The sequence below is a fragment of the Anser cygnoides genome, chromosome 3 (assembly GCF_040182565.1).
Source record: "Anser cygnoides isolate HZ-2024a breed goose chromosome 3, Taihu_goose_T2T_genome, whole genome shotgun sequence".
Classification (NCBI taxonomy): domain Eukaryota; kingdom Metazoa; phylum Chordata; class Aves; order Anseriformes; family Anatidae; genus Anser; species Anser cygnoides.
The window spans coordinates 66730222-66751951 of record NC_089875.1 but is presented as its reverse complement, the minus strand read 5'-3'; the positions used below and the strand labels follow the sequence as shown (position 1 = coordinate 66751951).

The window sequence follows — 21730 nt, the reverse complement described above, 5'->3', positions numbered from 1 at the left end:
TATTTGAAAATGAGCATTCATGATTTGGACTTGTCTTCTCATACGTGATATACTGTGTCCTAGTTTGTTTCACATTGTTTTTATTTTCTCCAATGTTGTTCAAAATCTGCTGGAGAAATATTCTTGCTCTTGTCTATTTTTCAGGAGAAGGGTGTCTTTACCAAATGTTAGATTTTCAGCACACTATGGGATCATGCCAAAAGTAATCATTGCCCTTTTCAGTGTTTGGATCCTGGATTTCAGTTAATTGCTGTTATGTTATTTATTACTGTATTTTAGAAGACTTAGTAATACATATGTACTATGGCCATAGCAGTTCTGGAGTGGAGCTAAATTAATGGCAAATTCATGGAAGAGAGCTAACTGGCAAGAATAGCCAATAAATTCATCAGTCTAAATAACAGCTTAGGAAGGATTGTTCAATGTAGAGTTCATACAAAGCAGACTTAGACATGTCAGTAGAACAAATGGCATTAGGGATTTTTGTTCAGTAATTCTTTGATGTTCAAAAAGGTCAGCTCGATCTTCACAGTTGTAAGATATAAAGCCATTTCTGTGATCAACAATTTCTTGTTTCAGGCTCTCACCCCTAATAGTGTGGAACTGCTTTGAGAAAGAAGCTCATATTTTAGATTCAGATTTCCTGGATATCATATTTTGGCTGGCATGGTGTTAATTTAATTCTTAGAGTCTTGTAAGATGCTATGTTTTGGATTTTTGATAAAAATAATGGTGATAACATACTAATGTTTTCCGTTGTTGCAGAGCAGTACTCACACAGAGCCAAGAATTTTTCAGCTTCTCATGCTGCCCTGCCAGTGAGGAGGCTGGGGGTGCCCCAGGAGCTGGGAGGGAGTACAGCCAGGCCAGGTGAACTAAATTGTCTAAAGGGACATCCCATACCGTGTGGCATCAGTGGCATCATGCTCAGCAATAAAAGCTGGGGTAAAGAAGAAAGGGGGGGGGGGGGGGGGGGGGGGGGGGGCGGGGACATGCCGCATTTGGAGTGATGCCATTTTTCTTCACAAAAAACTGTTACACATGATCAGCCCTGCTTTTCTGGAAGTGGCTGAACACCTGCCTGCCGATGCATGAATTCCTTGTTTTGTTTTGCATGTGTGGATGGCTGTTGCTTTGTCTAGCAGGCTGTCTTTGTCTCAGCTCATGTGTTCTCTCCCTTTAACCTTTCCAGTTCTCCCCACCATCCCACCTGGGGAGTGAGTGGCTGGGTGGTGCTGAGCTGCCTGCTGGGGCTAAACCACTACACTGGAACATATTCCCATCATCTGTCATCACATCTGCCTCCTTCTCAGACATACAAACTGAGGTTCTTTTCACCCAGTAAATGCATAAGCTAGATATCTCACCCAAAGTGTCACTCAGTCCTTTTACCCAATTGAAAGAAACAATATCAAGCAGGGGCAAGTATCTCACATCCTTAAAATGAAATGAAGTATATTTCAGAGGTGCCTGTTTATCTCCATTGATGATAGAAAATCCTAGTCTAGAGCACAGCTAGTCTTAGCTAAACTTTCAATATCTAACCTAGGTAGAATGATTCTATGCCTCTTGATCTTTACATCTAAGTTCACAATTTATCACTGAAGCTTCTCAGAAGAGTCGAGCCGTGAAGTGAAATTGCAGGAACGTTTGTTAAAACATCCTAAAAGCCATTCAACCATTCAGGAACTGAAAAGCACTTCTTTAGCTGGAGGTTAGGCATGTCCCCCATGTGAACCTTTCCTTAAGAATGTATGCGCTGGGCTCTGGAAGTAGTCTTTGAAAAACAATGTTCTTGAATCACCAGAGCTGTACTATATTGCTCTAAGAACACGTTATTTAAGTGACAGAACTTAAAAGAACAGGTAAAGTAAGACCTGAAAGCTTAACTTGTATTAGCTGTTGAAGCACTTGGAGAGATTCAAAAGAGATGAAGAGTGTCTTTGTAGACTGGAAACTGACGCAATAAAAAGGAAAGACAAAAACAGTCAGTAGAGTCACAATGGCATATCTCACTTACTGATGACCCTTTAATAAAAGATTCTGAAAGAGAGTCTGTCTGTAGTTCTTTTATTCTTTCAGTTTAGAGCATTAACTAGCAAAGTATGTGGAGATAGGAAGCTTTATGAAATGACTTTGCACTCAACAGAAGTTTTGCTCATGTAAAGGTGTTCAAGGCCAGGTTGGACAGGGCCCTGGCCAGCCTGATGTAGTGGGTGGCATCCCTGCCCATGGTAGTGGCACTGGAACTAGACAGTCTTTAAAGTCCCTTCCAACACAAGTTGTTCTATGATCCTATGATTCTATGATTATTTTTAATTAATAAAGTGAAGGATACAATTTATCAGCTAAGGGTAGAGGTAGTAAAGCTGCTTTCTGAAGATAAAGTCTATTTTGAGAACTTGGTGTACATATGTTCGAAAAGGTAGAAGTATGTTGAGTACAAAACCCACAGTGCCTTTCCCAGTGGGTTCTGACAGTTAAAATTGCTAGACCCTGAGAATGCCATGCTTGCTTATTTGTTCACAGACCAGGTTTAAGATGTTCTTTTACTCGGGCTCATAAAACAATCTGCATATTGATAAATGAGTTCTACAATATATTTTCACAGTTACTTTCTATAAATAAAGTAACATTAAAATAAGGTAATAGCAGCACCAAAGGTTTATGATAACTTCAATATCTCTTTTCTTGTGGTAATTGTAGACACATTGCTCAGTTATACAGACAATGAATTCTTTATGTATTTATGTTTTTAGAAGTCATTGTGTTTGCTCTTCCACCTGTACTGGAAGGTTACATGTAGCCCATGGCTGCACTTCTAGTCTTAACCAAACGCAGTTTTTCCAACTCTGTCATATTGGAGTTTTTTTTTGCCTTTTCCCATGCAGGATATATTTTTAATACTGCCGGAACTTAACTGGAAGAATGCCCTCATCTTCTGTTCCAAAAGATAACAACCTCACTGTCAAAAAAAAAAAAAAGTGCAAAACCATAGAAAAACATAATGTTATACCAGATTTTTACTTCTGGTTTGCTTGTCAAGAGACTGGCACATTCTAAAGGCAATTTCACTAGGCAGACACCTCAACCAAAATTTTAACTGACAGCCAAAAATTATCAGTCATGTCAATTTCATTTGTATTTCAAGTGAGTTGAAATAGAAAATATTTGTGCACGCATAGGAAATTCTACGACTCTCCTTTTTGTTTGCTATCTACTGTAAAAAGACTGCAGTTCATCTTCCCTGTCTTGCCAATGTTCAAAGTTGGTGTCAATAGCAAGGTCAACCTAAACTGATAGTTCAACAGAAAAATTAGGTAACAAAAATAAAAATTTCCTCATAGCAAAGTAATCAAGCATAAGTATACTGGCAAGCTCTGCACAACATTGGTTGAGATTAGACTTTGTACAGTCCTGAACTATTTCTTGTTTGGTGAGTGGAAACAGCATCAGTGCAGCTGTGTTTTGTAGTCTCGGTTACCAAAGGAGTTTTGATGTGTAACTAGTCATAAAAGCAATGTTAATACTTTGTGATTAATTTGAAGTTGATTAAATGGTTATTTGCTTTACAGAACATACAAAGAAGCTGTGTAAGTGGCTACCATTTGTTCCAAAGGGCGCAAAATGTACAGCAATATCAGGAAAGCAAGCAACAGGAGAATGTTGGATGAGAAAGACAAAAAACAGTGTTTGTCTGTACTTTCCTCCAGTATTTCTTACTCTTCTTTACAGTTCTCTATTGTTTTCTTTCTTTTTCTCTTTTTTTTTTTTTTACCTCTTTTCAGATTTCCATTGATATCTTCATGCTCATACCAATGTATTTTCTAGCTACTTTTACATATTCCTATGCTTTAATCCTAGATCTCTGCTTTTGAAGTGCCCTTTTGCAGTACAGATAACAGATTGCTCACTTTTGGGAGAGGACTTTAGGCAGAATTTGAGAGAATAAGCCAAATTTGAACTATCTCTTTGAATTACATCTTCTATGTAAAGCAACACATATAAAATAGTTAAAGAATATAACAATTGGTTTATTCGAGGGTGATATAACTGGTTCATATGCACTCTTCCATGCCATTCAGAAAGCAGCTGTCAGATTAAATAAAAATACATGATGAAAAACAACTCATCTTTTAAATTGATTTTAATCTAGCTGCATCCAGCTATAAAATGCTTCCCATTGATGATATGGCAAATAGTGTGAATGCAATTAGATATCAGTTCAATGTGCCTTCCAGAAAACAGGCTCCAAACCTTCCTGGAAATAACTTTCTTCTAGCTTAACTAATTTTTTTTTTTTTTTTAATATTTTTGAGATGTATGACATTCTAAAAATTTGTATGCTCTTTCTGAAATTAATACAAAAGCTTTAGTGGCTGGGGCAATAGATGTTTTAGTTTTTTAAAGAGTATTAAATAATTGTGGCAAGGCCTACTGTATATAAACTCTTCTGAAAACATTACTGAAGAGAATATTTATACACCATAGTTTTGTCTTTCACCAGTCCTGGCAAATGGATGATACTGGAGAGTGCTGTAATAACTTTTTTTTCACATTATTTTAAAGGTACCATGATTTAAAGATAGCCTTCTGTTTGTATTTCTAATTTTTGTAGTATTTTGTGTTATATAAAAGAAAAAAAACCAATAATTTATTACAATTATTCACCACATATATCAAACTAAAAGTGGTAATCAGTCCATGAGCGTACCACATGCCATAGCTAAGTGAATCTGGAGCATCCTCTGGTAAAAGTGAGAGTCTTTCACCGAACATCTCCGCTTCAGATACTGATACTGTTAATTGTCTCAAACTGATTGCATGGACTGTTCTTTCTGCATTGAATTACAGGCTATCTTTAGGCATCCTCAGCCACTGTGCAGCTCTACAGCAGTGGTTTACTTTAGAAGATCCACAGATTAGTTACTGCATGCAATGCTACCTCCAGGAGGGCAAACAAGCACTTTCTAACATAGCAACAAAACTAAGATCAAAAGACCGAAAGCTACAAATGTGAAGAGCACTGAGGAAAGTCAACAGCGACTGCCTCTGGATGCCTCTTCTGTCTTTAGTTAGCCTCCTCCTGTTTACTGACCAACAAACCTCCTTCCTTTCTGCCATGCAAATGGTTTTGTCATTGCTGCAACAGCTTTAAAAGCAACAAATTTTAATTTCCAAGCTGATGCATCTGGATTTAGACAGTAGGACTACTCTTATTACACTACTTTTTTTTTTTTTTTTTTTTTTTTTTTCCCACCCAAGCCACTTTAGCTACTGGGAACTATATCAAAGCATTAAGTAAAAAACTGTCATTCATCTATTCTTGGTGTGAGATGGGTTCCTCACACGTTCTCACTGAAGTACAGAAGGAATTTGTTTTCTTTGGACTTTATCTTTTACTGTAATTATCTGAGGTATTAGTGGCTAACGAGATAGCGCCACAAAATGACAAGAGGTGAATGAAAATCAGACACACAGTTCTTCTCACTGCTTATAATGCTTCTGCCCAGTCTTACAGCTGGTTCCTGATTCCCATTGGTTTCTAACAGTCCAGCAACAGGATGCAGCTGATTTCCCTGTCAGGTAAGAACCTAATGCATCTCAGGCTTGTGCAATAACTCAACTTATGATTAACTCAATGCTTTTGTGCTGGATTGAGGTATCTTCCTTTTTTGTCCAGCATGCTTCAGGGGCAGTCCAGTCCTAGAAGTAACCCTGCTGCTTACATTCTGTTGCCTCGCCCTCTGGTGTACTTGCAAGTCTGCTCAGTTACTGAACCTACCTTGACTTCAGATGATTTTTTTGTTGGTCTCTTGAGGTGGAACTACCTCTTGATTATTGCTTAATCTCAGTTGATTTGCCCTGCGGCATTTGGCTCTACTGCAATGAGGTCTGAAATTTTTACTGGAAAACTCCTGAGACTTTTTTCATCAATGAATTTTCACAGCAGAGTGACCCTATTGCATTCTCCCAGCACATACTAAGATTTCTTGAGCTCTTCGTTTATGGTACATTTAAAATCATTTGCTGACCTTACTTTGAATAAATTAAAGACGGTTTAGTCTATATATTTCTACATAGTGGCCATTTGTTCCAGTTATAGTTGTATGTATAACGGAAGTTAAGACTTCCTCTAGTTCCCTAAATTTATCGTTTTGGAGGAGAAGTGAATGACCTTTATTAATGTAGTAGTATTGCACATTTTTCCTTTCCAAGAAGTTTCTTTGAAAGTAGAGCTACAGGCGTAATATATTACTGTGACTAAGCATAATGAAATATCACTTTAACAAAAATTATTTTTAGTTGTCACCTAATGATCCCTACCTTTAGTTTAAGTACTCTCCTTGGAATAACATGAGATTATTTTTGCCTGAAGGATACATGAAAAATACCTGTGATTTATATAAGCTAGCTTCTTTCCTTATGATTTTTGCCTATAGGACTTCAAACACTTTACATACTTCTAAAATGTATTGATTCATTTGACATCCCCTGGAAGTCAGATGTAATTATAAAAAATTGAAAGCATTTGTTTTCGGGAATACTTTTTTGAACTATAGGAGGAATACAGTGCTCATGCTAGAATGATATGATTCTGATATGGAATCTCATGAGGATTATGATGATAAGTGCATAATCTAATGCTAAATGCATTCTGCCCCCTAAAGACAATCAATGGATAGCCACAGTATGACACCTTAACATCAATAGATGAGTGAGCTTCATTTCTCTGATTTTTAAACTGCTGTTGATAGCAATGAGATACTTTTCATGTTCTTTGTAAAACAGTATCCTTGGGTGGAAAGATGAAAATATGCAAATGGAAGATATTTTGAGTCTAAAAGCATAAATTTACACTAGGTCACCAAAAATGCACTACAAAGTTGACCATAGTGACTACATATAAAGTGCATTTAAGGGCTGGCTAAACAGGGATAAATCTTCCCCCCCTTTTTTTTTTTTTTTTTTAATTTGGAGATGGAAATAAATCCTTCCCTAATTCATTTGTGGGCTTGGGGGTTTCATGCTTTTTTTATTTTGTTATTTTTTTTTCCCGTAGCAATAGGTGATAGATTACAGAAATTACTAATTATTTTGTAAAGAGCTCTTCTGCTCTCTTTCATGGCCCTTAGTCCCCATTTAATGACATACTTTTTGTTACCTGCATGGACTAAGCATGTAAGGAAAGAACAGTCAATATAAGGTATAATTTAATTTTGTAATTTTTAAGTTTGCACAGATTAAAAACTTCACTTTTTGAGGACAAATGAAAGGACTGGAATGTTGATTTTATGGGAGTTACTGTTCTTGTTGAAGACAAATGTATTTCATTTGTAGTAGATTCTAGCAGTGTGTATTTATTTTAGATTTATTTGACACATTAAAAAGCACCCATCCAAGGCTGGAAATGCCTTTGACATTTATTGAAAATCCAAGCGTACTCTAAGCAATTGTTTCTTTCCATAATTATACAGCCTAGGACTCAGCAAAGCATGTATATAACTTCAAGTACACACTTAAATGCTCTGATGGATAGGACAACTAGGCTACTACATGGCAGTGAGAAAGCATGAAACGGAAAGTTCATATTCTTTTCTCTGTTTGAGACATTCTGGCAGGGCAAAGAAACCTGAAATTGGACAAATTTAACTGTGTGGATGTGGGACCAACAGAGCCAGATTTTATTTCATGGTGTCTTAGAACGTTGAAGAAACAGGAAGAGGCATTTGGCAGGAACTCACCATCCTGCCACAGATCCTTTGGCTCTTACAGTAACTGGTGAAAATGAGATCAGACGGAGAAAGGAGAAGTAAAGACCCAACATGATCTATGAGAGCTTAGGATCTGATTCTGATTAGGGAGTTATAAGAAATATCCTTACTCTTGCCTCAAGCGTAGTTCAGACAAATGCAGTGTTACAATATTCAGAGTCAGGAAAAAGTGGCTCACAAAGATTGTTTATTTTACTACTTCCACATGCTCTGTTTCAGTAGTCTTAGATTAATGGCCAGATTTTTATTTTATTTTATTTTATTTTATTTTATTTTATTTTATTTTATTTATTTATTCTTTGTAGATCTAACATATTCTCAGGGACCTAGATAAACACAAAATGATATTGAAAATCTAGTAAGTTGCCTACAAGTTCATTGAAATGGCAATTACCAATACCACTAAAATGATAGTGCTGGTAGTTCATGTTGGACCGTCATGTAGTCAGGAATGTTTTTTCAGGTATGAACTCAGACACAGGAACTCAAACAATGTAAAACTTATTCAGTATTAATCTATCGCATTTATACTGCAGTTTCTTGGAAGCCAGTGCTGACACGTCTTCATGCTGTCCTGCTCTGTCCTGCATTCAAGCCTTGTATGTAAACCCACTTTCTTTCTAGAACTATTTTGAGAAGTTTCTGTAAACCTCTTGCGGGGATGGCCTCAAGTTGCACCAGGAGAGCTTTAGGTTGGGAATGAGGAAACATTTCTTCTCAGAAAGAGTAGTCAGGCATTGGAACCAGTTGCCTAAGGAAGTGATGGAGTTACCGTCCCTGGGGGTGTTCAAGGAAAGGTTGGACCCGGCGCTTAGGGAAATGGTTTTGTGGGTGACACTGGTATTGGGTGATGGTTGGAACGGATGATCCTGAAGGTCCAACCTTAATGCTTCTATGATTTTATGATTCTATTCTTTCACTTTTTTTTTTTTTTTCTTTTTTCCTGCAGGGGTATGCCACTGCAGGATGAAGTACAGCATGAAGGTACAGCCATGACAGAAAAGAAAGATATATATATAAAAAAAAAAAGCAAAGAAACAACAACAACAAAAAACTAATTTCTTACAGCTAAAGGATGTTAATTTCTCAACCATGCCTGTAAGGAAGGGTTCCTAAGCTGGGTCTGCTGAGCTGCAGTCATTTATTAGGCATCTGTTAGTGCCAGGTTGCCAGCTGGGGAGACTATCTGCCTTTTACTGCCCTCTCAAAGCAATAGAGTTTGATAAGGGAAGTCATGGGTAATTTTGAGAGTTGGTTATCATCCACTCATCGAAAAGTGTAATATGGAAAAGGATTCAGGAAGTGGGGCTGGGAGTCCTTCAAGGGTTCCATAGTTATGGAAAGATCTGAGTGAGAAACAGTTGTTCAGCATTCTATAAAAAAAACCAAAACAGTATATTAAAAATAATGCTGTCCCAGCTCAGGATAAAAAGTCAACTTTTAAAATTATTTTTTCACAAAATTAAGTTGTTCTTGGTTTGAAATAAAATTAAATAATTCTATAATATCTATCAGTTTTGTCTACTTTTGCATTGCTATAGATAGATTACCCCCCCTCAAAAAGAAAAAAAAAATTAAAAAATTGACATCAGACAAATTCATGTTTCAGTCTAAGAAATTAAAAATAAAATTGTAGCTTTCTTTCTGGAGTTTTTAATGTCAAAGGCAGGCTTTATTTAACTTGCATTTTCTTTCAAAGAAATTCTTTAATAAAGATACTGTGTATCACCCTAGAAAGACTGCAAACTTTGTTGTTCTGGGATGAAGATGTCCTACCTTCACCTTAAATGACACATTGGACTGACTTTATTAGAAAACCCTTTCTTATGTATTGGTACAATATTTTCATTTGTTTAAAGGATTAAGAAAAGAGGTAGCAACTCAAGTGGAGCATCTGAGATGCAAAGAAGTAAATAGTGGATACCAAGAAACAAATCCAGAAAATGAATCAAAGACGAGAATTCTTGTACTAGAATTCTTATATCTGCAGGCCTTTTCAGTTTAATAAATACAGACAGATACTGCTTCAACAGCATTGATGTTAAGAGATGGAGACAATTGTATTCCACTATGTCCAAAGCCTGAAAGTCTTTTTTTTTTTTTTTTTTCCCCCCCCGAAAAAGGAGATACTGTCAAGAAAGGAGATAAAAAATGTAGCTATTTTGAAATGTTGAAGAGACTCTAGGCAGTGGACTTTTATTCTCAGTTTAATGAAATAAGCTATTGCCTATGCATCCATTAAAACACAAAATACATTAAAACACAAAGTAGATATAACAGCTTAATTGTTACACAGGATAAGGACTAAATAGCATAGTAGAAGCTGAAATAGAATCATAAGTTGATTTATAAGTCTCAAACTAATGTCAATGCTTATTGCCATGTGGCGTAGATTAATATAAAACTGTTGCTGCAGTGTTTCTGCTTTCTTTATTTTACCTTTTCCTTCATCTTCATCTTCTTCTTTTTTTTTTTTTTTTTTTTTTTCTTCCAGTGGTATGAAGTACTCTTGTAAAGCTGTATCACTTTCCTCTTGACATTATCTGCTGTAGCTGGAAAGTTCTTATGAGAGGGAAGTGCAGATGTTTTCATGGAGGCTCTTTGGGTAGTGTTTGCATGTAGAAGATATATGGTACTCACCCTCCAGCAATCTTATCTCTTTAGATCCTTAAAATAGCGTGTAAAAATAAGCAGATGCAAATACTTGAGGATACATAGGGAAGCCTATGGAAAAGAGAAGAGTAGAATTACACCACTCCATTATATAGATTTCCAAGTGGCTACATAGCTACTAACAGATTTTCCACAATAAATGTTTACAAAAGTTGTGAAACAGGAGAGTAGATGAGCTCAAGAGGAGGAAGAATTTAATAATGAACAGTATAAAAATGATACAGACATTTGCCCTATTGTCTAAAAACTTAGTCACAGTTAACTTCTGATATATAGGTACTGCAGGAGAGTAGAGGAGGCCACAACTTTCATGGAGATTGGGCCACAACTATTCCTTCAAATGATGATTGCCAAAACCAGTAAAGGCTCTCAAAACAGAAAACTCAAGATTTACTAGGCAAGAAGGCTTAGAATAAAGGATTTGACATCAAATCTTCCTTACCTCTCCTCCCCTGCCGGCCCACTCTGCTTGTAGAGTGGATCCTGCTCTGCTGTCATTCCAGCGATTTTCATCAGCTTCCTGAGTTGCAACAATTTCTGCATTGTTTCTTCTGAACCTCTAGGAAAGTCTTTTTATCATCAGCTCTGAGGTCTGGCTTTCAGCCTCTTCCCTGCTTGTCTCAGGAGTCTCTTAATCTTTGCTTTTGCTGGAGGCACCTAGCTTACTGTGTCTGCTCTGCTCCATCCTGCAATCAAAACCATCCGCTCCGAGACAGGCATCCACTCCCATCCAGGAGGCTCCACACCTGTTCTCAATAGATCGTATGCAGTATACGTGCTGCAACTGGCAAATGATAAAAACAGAATGGATGCCTTTCATCATCCTCCCATTGACCATTGAGTTATGCGTTAACATGGCAACACTATAGGAGAGGTAGCTGTGCTGTGAATTTGAGGAGTCTGGTGGTATCGGGAGTCAAAGCGGTGAAAGGAAGACCTGTAAGTGGAGTTATAGTGTGCTATTGTGCCCAACATTTAGGAAGAGGTGGAGAAACAGAGATAACAGCTAATTAAGGAGATGGATCTGAAGGTCTGTTTCCTTTCATAATATATGAATATTGTACCAATTGTTTGTGTTAAAGGGTTTTGGCTGCTGTTCCCTGCATATTTACCGAGTGTGGGAGGCCAAGCCTCCTGTTCCAAGTAATGGTGAATGATAAATTACTACTTCCAGGTAAATTCTTCCTCCCTCAGATGACAACAGAAAGGACCAGAATGATGGGTAGAGCCTGTCACTTGGTGATATATTTTTATTAAATAAACAGAATAGTTCACCTATCTTTTAAAATGTAGCTTATAATAAAATAACTGAAAAGAATCAAAATAAAATGCTTCTCAGCTTGATTGATGATTATCTAGCTTACTCATGTTTATAGAAACTTGGGGAAAAAAACAAAGCCAAAACCAGAAAAAAATATAGCCAACCATCATAGAATGAAGTATAGCAGGCTGAAAAAGAAATTTTGAGTGAACAAATTTACAATTGACCAAAGCATAGCTGCCATCTGTCCTTCAAATAAATGAGAATGCAGCTGCTCAATGATGTTACATTAGACTAATGTACCAAGGACTACCAGACTAAATGATGGCATCTGAGTCATCTGGCATATATGAAATAGACATTGAAATAAATCACTGTCCCAGAGCAAATATCTCTTAAAAAACAAGTGATCCTGGCTGAACATTTATTCTTGATCAGTTCCTTGTCTCCCTCTCTGCTCTGTAGTTTTAGTACCTATTGTGTACCCACACACTGATTGTATATACCACACACATGTTGTGTAGATTAAGATAAGGTACATGTTTCTCTAAAGATCAAAGTGATTTAGTGACTTAGTCAAAACCAGTATGAAAGGGAGTGGGTCACTTTTAGCTCTTTGACAGTTCTGGTTTTATAAGTAGCTCACATCATTAGAATATTAACGTATTACAGTGAACTTAATTACATGAAACAGCAAGATTGTAAGGAAAGGGTTTTAACTGTAGCTTCTGGATCTACATTGAGTTCTATAAACACAGAAAAACAGATGATTGATTTCCTTTCCTTTTCTTTTGTAAAGGAACCAAAATCATTTTATCCAAAGCTCTTTTTATTTGGATGTATAGAGAGATAACATTTTAAAATGCTTAGTCTTAATGTTTAAGTGAGGGCATCTTGTTGCATGTGTGCCGGTGTGGTTGGTGCGTTTTGCTTCCACATTGCTTTCTGAAAAACAAATAGAAGTAATTTGAGAGAAAGAAGACCTCACAGACAGAACCTGACCTGGACTTCACTTAAAAACACAAACCTTGTGGAGAAGATAAAATCTATGCTTTGAAAGATCTTACTTTAAAATGTAAAGCTTTCTCCCACATCAATGTCAATGATGAAGAGCTTATTTCACAGAGGGTTCTGTTTTTAATTGTAGGTCACTACATCAAATTCCAGAAGATAAATGAACATGGAACAAATTTGTACTGGCTCTGTCAATAACTAATCTGACATTAGCATTTTAGCTCTTGGACAAAGGCAGCTTTGAGTTCCAGAGAAGATGACGAAAGAGCCTTTTCTTTGTGTTTAATTCAAATGTTAAATGTCTGTCCGCTCAAGCACTACGTTATTAATTAAAAAAAAAAAAGGTTGGTGTTTGCCTCTTTTCCAGAATATGCACACATGCTGCTTTACTGAGACCTTTACAAGCTGCTGTTGGCTAGCCATACACTCCTGAGGCTGTTTTATTATTGTTCACCCTTTCTGCAGAAAACAAAATACAGCAACTTATGCCATGACATTTTGTGACATTTCCAGATATGAACATCTGGGAAGTTTAGTGTGACAGTGACAGCAAAGCTGACAATGATTTTTCCATGCCAAGTACAGCCTGGGCATCTGCAGTCATTGCCTTTTCATTTTATTTTCCTCTCCCTCCTTTTCTCCCTCTTTTTCCCACCCAAAAGATTAATACAGCCCTTCTCTATTTTGGCCTTGAAGATAGAATAATATCCCACATTTATTTCAAAGCTATGCATAGAGCATTGTATGTGAAGTGTATCACAAAGCAGTTCAGAGCAAAAGGGAAGTGCATTCCAGCTAGCAAGAGGAAGCGCAGCTGCACAAGTTGGTCTAATTGCAGACATTGGGTGGATTTGATCATCAGATGTCTACTCTGCATAAAATGGAAGTTAAACAGCTAAACATTAATTACTTCTATTATTGCATTTATATATTGAGATGAAAGGGGAAAAAAACCAACAGCCCACACATCTTGGGTATTACGCCAAAGGAGGGGAAAAATAATAAAAAAGAACAACAACAACAATAAAAAGCCAAACAGTTGCTGTATTTGAATTGTAAAATGTCTGGTTTATCTGAGGAAAGATTCTCTGGAGGAATATAATGCTTTTAAAAATGCCTCAAACCACAATACAAATGCAGGTGTTTAATAAAATAATGTAAAACAAATCAAAGTATACTGAAACTTTTCAGAAATGTTATCAGTATCATGTCAAATTAGAATGGCATTGATAACCATTGGTATGGGGGACTGTATGGAGTTACAGATAGCAAAGGACAGGGTCATGTGCCAGCTATGTATGTTCATGTTGAATTTAAGTTCTGCATTTAGCAACCTGTCTAAAAGAGGAATTTTTGATGTTGTGAAATTATGATTTGCTGTGGCCTAATGGTGTGAGGCACAAACACTTAGTCAACATGTCGTTATGTCAACTTCATTTTCAACTTAAACTATTTCCTTGCCTTTTCTGGTCTCTTAGATGTCTAGAGAAATAGTGTTCCGTAGGCAACAGTTTCTCTGTTGTAGTGAGAGTCAATACTGAGTGCCATATGGACAAAACAAAAGCTGTATAATATGTCTAGTGTGTTTTTACATTTGCAACCACAAGGTCATGTGAAAGCTTCAAAAAATTGTAGCAACCAGGACTTAAAATCATACGGTGGCTTTCAAAGATAATTTCAAAGACTGATGCCTCGGACAAATACCTCACTATCTTAGAAAAAAATAATTCAAATGTAAGATTTAATATCCATCTTAATTTTTATCCTTTGAGAACCTCTATTTCAGCACAGAGTGACAGCTAAACTAGCTTATATGTAATTATTTTTGTTTGGATTTAGCAGGCAAACACTGTTTTGTGTTTGGCTATGTTTATACACAACACTGATCTTGCACATATTTTCCCTACAATGAATGGCCTTGAAATATTTATATTTGTAGTGTTGATTTCAAAAAAAAAAAAAAAAAGTGTAAAGAGCTAGAAGAATCTAAGATACAAGAGGAAAGTAATATCTGTTAGGTGAGTGTTTTTCTAATATCTTCTAGGAAATCTTATATTCATTTTATTTAGAATTGCTTTCTTGGGAGAATATAAACAGACATATTAAATCCAGTACACTATTCTTTCCCAGAATGGGCAGTATTCCTAGAAACAGTGCCAGCTCTCTGGACAGAAAAATCTCTTCCCAGTCTTTATTATCAGAGATCCTCTGAACGAGATTTTCACAAGATTTTCTCTTCTTTGAAAAATATTGCAGTTTCCCTGCGTTTCATTTGAAAACCTCTGTAATAAGTTCATTTATTAGAATATTCCCTGGAAGCAAATGCTAAAGGAATGTGGTAGCAGAGTGCAAAGGCCATAACATGTGAATTGGAAGCAGAGTTGGCAGATTGGACTCACGGAACAGCTCCTTGCTGAGCGAGGAAAGCTGTTACTCCTTGAGGAACAGCCGAGCTGGAGGATGCTTCTGCAACACATTCTGCTGAGGGACTCCCCGGCCAAGAGGCAGCAATGACTTCTGAGGTGATTTTCTACCTTATCCTAGAACTATATAATGAATCAGAGGGTATGCTTCTAGTCTGCCATTAGACAGTGGTCATTTCAGCCTGAGACAATTCTGATAATTTCCTTACCCAGCTGATATTAAAACAAAGGAGATTATAATAATTATAATTAGATTATAATAATAATAATAATTTTAGCTTGGAGGTGGCCTGATCAATTAGATTCCATGAAGGGTTTCTCTTTTGCCTCTTCCCCCTTCCCATTCTCCTCCCCCGCTTTCTCTTCATTTGAAACTGTCATGCATCTTTCTTTAACTTTCCAAGGTTCTTTGTCTTTTTCTCTTTGCCCCTTTTTTATCCTGCTGTAAACCTAAGCAAATTGATAGAGCATAGCCCAAATACAACTGTCAACAGCCTTCCGAGAGGTTTGCTTAGAAGACAGCAGGCAGCAGACCTATATTTTCTGCTTCACAGTATGGGGATGCAGCAAATATGACCAGCTGTTCCATGGAGAGTTTTGGCACTGCTAAACCATTTTGCACAATGATGCCCTGGCCTAGCCCCAAACTGTCTCTCTCTTAAGCTCCTTTACACAGTATGCTGGAGAGCTCTTTTGGCTGGGGAATGCTGTGTCCCTCTTCCCCCCAGCCCAGCCCCTACACATCTTCTCTACAGTTTGAGCCAACTGTGGAAAAGAAATATTCTTTCTATTGCTTTCTGTTGCTTTTGGCCTGTGCACATCAGTGTCAGCAAATACAAGGTTCTCTGTGTCCCCTTCCCTGGCTGGTGGCTGTTTCACAATGTTGCATCATCTAAAACACCTATTTTGTATTTTCAGCTTGGCTAAGTGACCCACCATTCACCCTGGTCTTTGCTTCCTCATTAGTGGCAAGAACAGCAAGTTTGTTCCTATTCATTTCAGCTCTGATTCTTCCATTCCTAGGCATTTCTCCTGAAGTTTTCACATTTCTGAACTGACAAGTGCTTTACAACATATCTAGAGATGCTACTGCTCTTATGGTGTGTCTTCTCCCATCTGTCTTCATGGTTGTAATCTCTTCATAAAGGCATTTTTTTTTTTGTAGTTAAACTCTGAACTAGTTCTCAAATTGTTTCTCATGTCTCTGTGTGAATGTTGCTACACAAACTCAGCTGAACTCCATGTACTGTGTTAACCAAGTTTGTGCATGTACCTTGGTGGAAGTTTAAAAAGTTTTAAAAAAATCCCAGTAAACAATTCTTGCATCTGTTATGGCCCCTGGATGCTAACACAGCAATGTGTGGGCATTATGGTTATCTGTGGGTGACCAGGCTGTAATGCCACAGGCACAGACACTATCTGAAACCCTTTTAGTTCCCATGTAACAAGCTGCCACCCTAGCAAGTACCAGTGCAGACAATATACCAGAACTGAATAAGAAGTAGGAAACTGTTAGGTTTGGTTTGAGTGCTTGTTCTGTCAATCCATCTATTAGGGGTCTTACTGAGACATTGCCTGGGACTGTACGTACACTGTTAAACTCTGATTTTCCCTCTGACACAACTCTAGCTTTCACCCTGCAGCTCAGTATTATTTTATGCCATGTGTTAATTTCTTGCATGAATGCCTTATTTACCTTCATTTAGAGTATGCTGCAGGTGGAATCAGAACAGTACTTACTGGCAATATTTTTGGTGGCAAAAAACTGAAGGACAGCTCAGGGTCTTGCATAGCTCCAGGGTATCACCACTGAGAAAGCAATTTGGAGGTGTGATTTGTCATTAAGGAGGACTGGTTTCTTAAACACTCGTGCTTCACAGGACTAACCACTAGTATGAAGTTTAGCAGTCTCTTCAAAGCAAGCAGATCTAGCAGTTTCTGGGCCCCATCCAAAAGTCACTCAAGGCAACAGGAGTCTTTCCTGGAATTTCAGCCAGTTTTGATCAGGCCCTCAGAAATATTTCTTTTTGTTTGAAAGTGTGGGGTAAGGACAGCTGAACTGTTGGTGCTAAAAGTACAAATGTATGTAATAACTGAGTTGGTAAGATGCAGTATTTACTGTACATTGTTCTGCTTTATGAACATTATAGAAGTTGTATACAATTTATATTATTTTTCTTATAACTCAGATGTACTGAATTTAGTAGTTGTACTTATAGTGGATATTCAACAAGGGTAGCTAGGCATGAATATAAATTAATGCATTCAGTGCAGCGATCTTTGTAGGAGATCCTTTCAGTACTGTACCATGTGAAGGGATCATTCTTTTTCAGTTTCTTATTGTTTTCTTTTGTTACTTGAGTAGGTTTTGATTTTGAAAAAGGTCTTTTAAACGCTTGCTCTGCATATATGAGTTTTCCATCATCGTGGAGTCTTTGCATTTGTTTTGGTCTGCCAGCATTTAATCCTGTATTAATACAAACAATGGAGCAGGTATTTTCCAGATAGTCTCAGGTACACATTTCTTCAGTTAGTTTTAATGGCTAAATATACAGTTAAATTTCCTAAGCTGTTTGGGCAATGTTACATTTATTTTTTATATTTTTCCTTTTTCTCCTTGATCATTCTCTTCAAAGGCTGATAAGTCTGCTTATCGGTGTTTAAAAGTGTCTTCAGTAATAGAGTTATTTTATGTTTGTGTCTAGGTGTGTTAATGTGTTCTTGTAGTACTGGGTCATTATTAGAAATTCTGTTATCAGATGGGTATCACATGGGTATGAATGCATGTATACATATAGATTATTCATATTTACATATATAGGTTAAACTGAAGGGATGCAAGACACGGACTCCTGATGGCTCTTGAACAGAAGACATTTATTGCCCTTTTTCACTACTACATATACTTTCCCCGTAGCCCTACGCGCTGTCCACGCACCTGAATCTGTCATACAATTGGTTAGAGACCCTCAGAAACGTGCCTCGAGCCAGCCAGCAATTGGCCACTGCCCAAAGCTCATCTTTAACACTGTAGCCAATTTACTTTATCTCAACCTTGCTCAAGTTTTTGGTTCTACCACTGTTTTCCTCATTATCTCTAACTCAGGAACGTGTGAAACAGCACAAAGCTCCCTGTGAATTCCTTTCCCACATTAAACCAAGTTAGTGACATTGGAAAAGGAATATAGGACGTAAAGTATTCCTATATTACCTTCTATGCCATGTGTTTCTCCTTGTTTCTCTTTCTTAGGAGTGCAGAAGCATATTTTGCATTTGCCTTGAGGATGAATGCAGGGGCTGCTTACAACTACAAAAGTAAAACCACAAGGAAATACCTTAAAAGTTAAGCATTTACAATAATAATATGCTTGAACAGTATAGATCTTGCTGTCATGATGCACCATACAAGTCAAAGGTTTAGCACAATTTATATGAACACTCATGCTTCAGGGCATAAACTGACTTCTAAATTCAGATTTAAGAAGAAACTTTACTTATTGAAAGGTTATTCCATAATTACCAATTTCATGGTTTCTTGCCCTTTTTGTCTGAAGCATCTGATGCTGGCCACTGTCAGAAAGAGGATATTGTACTAGATGAATTGGTCTGAATCAGTATGACAATGCTTGTATTTGTTATTGTGAGGAAATGATCATTTCTGTGGGTATCGTACCAATAAGAACACTTCTACCACGTAGGCACTAGACTGAGAAACAGTCTTTGATAACACGTTTACACAGTGTGATGATTTTAGAATGCACAGCCATTATCCAATGTTCTGCTCAAGCTAAGGAATTTCAGACAAGAAGAGCTTATGACTTCTTCAGGAAAACAAACCTGAATCTTCTCCCAGATTTCATATTTTTCCCACAGTGATTTCTATAAATTAACTTTCTAGATGATATGGTAATGTAAATAATAAACTGTAATAACACTAATAATTTATTTATTTATTTATTCTTACTTTAAGTAGTAGTGGCAAAACTAATAGTCCCTTTAAAGTAAGGAGTTATGCATTAGAGAGAAAGAGATATGCATCCATAGCAAATATTTCTGTGACAGGTTACAAAGGCGGCTTTGACATTTGTGTGTGTGTTTTCTTCTGTAACTACTTCCTCCACTAGGTGTCCCAAATACAAGGAATTAGAGATTCATGTGGTCTAGTTTTAAACACTGACATTTTTTCCCCAAGTCAAGTATTCCTGTTTAGACATATCCAGTGTTAATTTTGCTTCCAGTTAAAGGATTTATGGCATCCCAGCCTAAGTCCTATTAAAAAAAAAAAAAAAAGTGGGATTAAGTATGCTATTATCATTATTAATTATTATTGATTATTATTATCGATTTTTGTCTCACATACATGTAAAAAATTACCTCCAGGACATCAATGGGGCCTCTGTAAACACACAGCTGCAGGACTGCTCAGAGTTGAGGTAAATAGCTTTGAAGAATTTTGTTAGAACTGTCTTCCTTAAGATCTAGGAGAAATAAACAGTCAATCCTTGTCATAGAGCAGAATCTGACTCTTCTGGTACCTTTGCATCAAATGATTCTTGAACTTTCCAAAAATCTGTGAGAAAATTGCTCCAAATTCTCCCTAAAAAAAACGCATGAAAACAATAAATTGTTGGACATGCCTCATACTTCTGTACTGTGGAGAAAAAAGCTCCCCATTAATGAGGCCTCATAAACCTGTAAAATTAAAGCCTTAAACCTGTAAAAATGTTTGGCAAGCACCTTGGTTTATCATTGCAGCTTCAAAGGTAGCAGACAAAATATATGTACTGTATGCCATTTGTGAGGACAGAACAGAATGATGGAAACTCCTGCTGAGAGGGAGCAAAGATGACCAGATCTGCTTGGTCATAAAAGTTATTCTTTGGCAAGCTTGCAGTTTAGAATCTCAAATTATTAGGTCCTTTTGGCATGTTATCATTTTCTTAATGATAATAAGTTTACAGATTTTGTTGATGAGGTCACTGCAGGAGCACAGAAAAGAATTTAAATCCCTAATTGCTGAGGGACAGTTAGCAGCTAGAGCACCTTTACAAACAGCTCTAGATGCTGCAGTTACCACCTTATACTCAATGGAAATTTGTGGGCTAATGAGCCACTCTCTTCTTGGCTCTGGAGTTCTGAGATCCCAGGAGCAGTGTTGTCAACAAAGGATGATCTTCTGTTTGGATGATGGGAATTAGTTCTGCATGAAAAACGGCAGTGTCCTTCACACTTTGGAGGATTCCTTTGCTGCAATTTATTCTTTCAATGTGTATATGACTGCAGAAAAAAAAAAAAAAGAAAAAAAAAAGAAACCAGATTTTTCTGATAGCTGGCCCATGTATATGGTAGAGCAACATAGAAAAATATGTTCTTTGAGATGCAATAAGGCCCTTGTCTCTACTCAATGTGTTGTGAAATACTTTGTTTCGAATTGATTTTATCAAATAACAATCCTTCTGAAAAGACTGGTTTGAGTTACCATTTTGTCGTTCTTATAGATTTTAGTCCCTTTTCCTTGCTTTAGAAATTACCTTTTCTCATTTATGGTATTAAGGTACTCAGCAACATGGACTGCAAGGTCAGACAAGGTAGAGTAGGTTGCCTCATACCTGTCTCCAGCTGTTTTATCCTTCCTTAGAATCCACTCTAGCAAGAAGTTGTTGCCCAAGAAAATAAATATTCTCTATCTCTTGCAACAAGGGAAGAAGGGCTTCATGAATAAGAAGGAAGAATTTCTATTCACACCCCTTGATGATTTTCCACCACAATGAAAGACTTGAGAGCCCTCCTTCATTGCTCTGCTAAATCCAAAAAGATTTCCAATACTTTGTTACATTCTCAGATGACAGCAGGTACTGGACAACACCTACAGAGCAAATTCTTGTGCTTTTTGTCTTGCAGCCCTCCTAACTGTGTCTATACTAGATAAGAACATTAGCTGAAAACATCACATTTCATCCAGACACAATTTAGACATATATCTAACATTTCTCTCCTTATTGATTTCTGATACAAAGATACTGGCAAAGTAAAGAAAAAGGAAAAGATATTTTGACTAAGACTGTGATGACCTGTCTGGCTGAGGATATAAAAGCCCTTGTGACAGATAAAATGCCTTTATATAATTTATGTAAGAACATAATGACCATGCAAGGTCAGACCAAGACTCCAAGTAGTCTTGCATGCTGTCTCCAACACCTTCCCAGCACATATCTTGGGAATAGTATAGCTACAGATCAACATCTATAGTTTTTTTTTGTTGTTGTTGTTTTGGTTTTTTAGTATTTATAGTTAATATATCTAAATAGGTTTATTGAACTGGTACAGTCTTTCCTGGAACTTCTGAAACTTCTGTCATGCATCCTGGTTTCCTTAACCATGCCTTGAATTCTTCATAAAAAATGCTGTCAAGATGCCTATAGATCTCACTTGTCTGCATAATTTCACTAGTTATCATCTGATTGTGGAGACCTTAATTTCAGTGTTTAAATGTTCCTGTCTATTTTTGTAAAACGAATTAAACCCTTCCAGGTTTTCCCTCAAACTTCTTATTTGTTCTTTATCAAAAACAAAACCTGTTTTTG

At 36.9% G+C, this 21730-nt stretch overlaps 1 protein-coding gene across 4 annotated transcripts in view; it reads left to right on the top strand.

Moving 5' to 3' along the window:
• The window catches only part of NKAIN2 (sodium/potassium transporting ATPase interacting 2), a 571961-nt gene that overhangs the window by 51499 nt on the left and 498732 nt on the right, over positions 1-21730 (top strand). The window contains exons 2-4 of one of the 4 annotated variants that reach the window (XM_048065587.2): positions 5514-5586; positions 8312-8374; positions 8725-8759. The exons of the other annotated variants lie outside the window; for them this stretch is intronic. Of the exons in view, the coding sequence (XP_047921544.1) occupies positions 5565-5586; positions 8312-8374; positions 8725-8759 (120 nt within the window). The 5' untranslated portion in view covers positions 5514-5564. The remainder of the gene's footprint in view (positions 1-5513; positions 5587-8311; positions 8375-8724; positions 8760-21730) is intronic. 4 annotated transcript variants of the gene reach the window in all.